Below are 3,550 nucleotides of genomic sequence, written 5' to 3' on the forward strand. Positions count from 1 at the left end.
TTATTTCACTCAAATACAATGAAAAACTCCTCATTTACACAAACTGTCTCAGTCACACAAGATGTGAGGATACTTAATGGGATGTCTAGTGACATTACTTTGAAGACATCATCATATGAGGAAAAGGAAAAAAAATATAGCAAAGGAAAGACAAACTCAGCCTGTCATGACATACACTGGGAGCAATTTTCAGAGAGAATTAAGCAGCCTATGGCTGCTGAAATAATCCAGTCATCAGCTTCCTAAGAGCATCCTTGAGCTCCTGGTTCCTCAAGCTGTAGATGAGGGGGTTCAGTGTCGGAGGTACCACTGAGTACAGAACAGACACCACCAGATCCAGGGATGGGGAGGAGATGGAGTGGTGTTTTAGATAGGCAAATGCACCAGTGCTGATAAACAGAGAGATCACAGCCAGGTGAGGGAGGCACGTGGAAAAGGCTTTGTGCCGTCCCTGCTCAGAGGGGTTTCTCAGCACAGCCCTGAAGATCTGCACATAGGACAGCAGGATGAAAATAAAACTTCCCAAAACCAGAAAACCACTGAAAACAAGAAGCCCAAATTCCCTGAGGTAGGAGTGTGAGCAGGAGAGCTTGAGGATCTGGGGGATTTCACAGAAGAACTGGTCCAGGGCATTGCCCTTGCACAGTGGCAGTGAAAATGTATTAGTTGCGTGCATCCCAGCATAGACAAACCCAGTGGCCCAGGCAGCTGCTGCCATGTGGACACAAGCTCTGCTGCCCAGGAGGGTCCCGTAGTGCAGGGGTTTGCAGACGGCAACGTAACGGTCATAGGCCATGACCGTGAGAAGGGCACACTCTGCTGATATTGCAAATAAAAGGAGAAAGACCTGAGAAACACAACCTTGGTAAGAGATGTCCCTGGTGTCCCAGAGGGAATTGGCCATGGATTTGGGGACAGTGGTGGAGATGCAGCCCAAGTCGAGGAAGGAGAGGTTGAGCAGGAAGAAGTACATGGGGGTGTGCAGGTGCTGGTCAGAGGCTATGGTGGTGATGATGAGGCCGTTGCCCAGGAGGGCAGCCAGGTAGATGCCCAGGAAGAGCCAGAAGTGCAAGAGCTGCAGCTCCCATCTGTCTGTGAACGCCAGGAGGAGGAACTGGGTGATGGAGCTGCTGTTGGACACTTGCTGCCGATGGGCATGGACACTGTCAGAGGAGGGAATGAAAGCGACACATTAGCGGAAACTTCTCTGAGCAAAATCAAAGCCATTTCTCACACACCCTCCCCTGCTCCACACCCCTTGTCCTTTTCCAGACCTTCCTTCAGCTCCGTGGCTGAGCCCTGGGTGGTGCTGGCTGGAGGTGCCGTGAGGAGCAGGGCCTGTGCCCGCTGGCTGCCCAGGAGTCAGCCCTGCTCTGCACCAGGGGGTCATGGAACGGGGGCAGGGGCCAGTCCTGGGGTTCAGCTTTGTCAGATGGAACCACAAGATGTCTCACCCTTACCTAAGGTCTCAGCATCTCACGTTTAGCCCAAGACACACATGGCACATTGCACAAACCCGACAGCATTTTCTCTGCTGTAGCAACTCTGCGTTTTTCTGTGTGCCTTTCAGAAAACACAAAGATGCTGTAGGACAGGTTTGCATCCTGGAGCGAAGCTCCCAGCTTGGAAGGACACCTGAAGGATATGTCCAAGTGTTGTAATGACGGCATTTGATTCAGGGAGATTCAGCTCATTCTGCAGCCCCACAGACTGCATTGCCCACACCCCACAGGGCAGAGGAAAGCTGGGACACGTGTTCCCATGGACACACCTGCAGGAAAGGACCCACAAGATCAGGCTGTGACTGCAGCTGAAACTCCCATCCCCAGAGAGCCTGACAGCAAGAACCAGATCACAACAACAGTGACCCAGAGCAGTGGAGCAAGAAGGAAAATGCGGTGAGGGTGGGTCTGAGAGGGGCCAGGGCAGGGGCAGCCGGGCACTCAGACAGCGTCACCCTTCCCCAGCTGTGCAGCCACCTCCCACACACCAGCATTGCCGGGCAGCTGCTCTCAGCCCCTGTGCTCTGCAGAGGGAACTGGAGCTCTGGCTGCACAGGAGCTGGTTCATGCCTTGGAGGCCCCGGCCCTGAGGGCAGAGGCTTTGCTGGGTGGGAGAGGAGGTGAGGGGGCTGCTCAGAGGAGGGATCTGCACTGCGGGGGATCACAAGGAGTTTTCTGTGTTTTGCCTCCTATAACAATTCCGGGTTTAGTTTCCTCTAATTTCTGATCATTTCCCTGCTGCCTAGAGATTCTCCCCCTGGGAGGTCTTGCCATGTGTCATGTCTTTTCCCTGTCAGTGCTCACATACTCCATCCCACCCTCTGTGCCCTCACCCTGGCTCTACAGATCCCCTGCCTGTTGCAGGGCACTGCCTGGGGGCATCTTCCTGTTTGCAGCTTGGAAAACAAGACAAATCAGACTAAAGCTCAGGGGTCCAGCAAAGGTGACGCAGGTGCTGGCCACAGCCAGAGGAGTGGTGAAGGGATGTTGGGTGCCTTCTGGCAGATGTACTCATCGCTCAAAGTTGCAGTTCAGGAGTCTCATTGACTTCTTTAAGCATGAGGGCTCATTTTCTTTTTATCATTTTGTGCACCTCCCAACCTTTGGGACAGGAAAATGAAAAGAAAGGCTCAGGAAAGCATCTTACCTGTCTGGTAATCCTTGCATTGATCTTCTTTAGGCATCTACTTGGAAAAAGCCCTGGGGGTGATCTGGAGCTGTGAGCAGCCCTGACCCACACAGCTCCCTCTCCACAGCACAAGCTCCCTTCCTGCCCTCATAGGGGTCGCTCCTTCCTCCCACAGCTTCTCCCCTCAGTGCCATGGGGATCTCCCTGGGCAGGATGAGCACTGACCCTGGCAGGTGGCAGAATCCCTGCCCCGGCACAGCCATGGGGTGAAGGGACCCTGTTCTGCAGGACAGCCCTGGAAACACCTGCATGCTCACCCGGCTTCACAGCTGTTCAATATTGCTTGAACAAGAGGCCCCTCCTTACAGATCCCACAAACTGTGCCTGTGCTAACTTTAGGAGATGCCTCCAGGACGTACAGCTGCATTGCCCTGCACCCAGAGACTTACCATGGCAAGGGCTGCAAAGATTTCTCCTCCAGTGAGCTCTCAGTCATCCTCCCAGTCCTGACCACCTTCAAGGTCTCTCTGCCTTGCCCGTCTCCCTGAGATCCCCAGGCAGAGCCCTCAGCCCTGCTGTGCTTTGCAGAGGAGCTGCTCCTGGGCAGAGCTGTCTCTCTGCAGCGCTGCCGCTTGCCATGAGCTCACTCTGTCCCAGGAGCCCAGCCCAGCTCAGGAGCACAGGAACAGCCCAAGGTGCTTTAATGATCCCTCTGGTGGCTTTGGCGCTGAGTCCATGAACCTCAGACACAGAGAGGAAGTTGAAGAAACCTCTCAAGAAGTCAAAGTCTCGTTCAAACTCCAAAGTTTCTTATAATGTTAATGGGTCCCACTGAGGAACACTACTGAGGAACTGACCCCAGCGTCTGGTTAGAGAAGGAAACTGGAGGCAAAGATGACAGGTCAGGAAAAGCAAGGTG

The 3,550-nt window shown here is 53.8% G+C and overlaps 1 protein-coding gene across 1 annotated transcript; it reads right to left on the reverse strand.

Moving 5' to 3' along the window:
* Window positions 1–208: 208 nt before the first annotated feature.
* On the reverse strand, window positions 209–3,058 carry LOC135999875 (olfactory receptor 14A16-like). The gene is made up of 2 exons (XM_065653447.1): window positions 2,949–3,058; window positions 209–1,163 (listed from the first exon to the last, which is right to left on the reverse strand). Exons 1-2 carry the CDS (start codon window positions 3,056–3,058, stop codon window positions 209–211), a joined length of 1,065 nt encoding a protein of 354 aa, XP_065509519.1.
* Window positions 3,059–3,550: the final 492 nt, after the last annotated feature.

Source organism: Caloenas nicobarica, chromosome 30 (assembly GCF_036013445.1).
Source record: "Caloenas nicobarica isolate bCalNic1 chromosome 30, bCalNic1.hap1, whole genome shotgun sequence".
Lineage (NCBI taxonomy): Eukaryota > Metazoa > Chordata > Aves > Columbiformes > Columbidae > Caloenas > Caloenas nicobarica.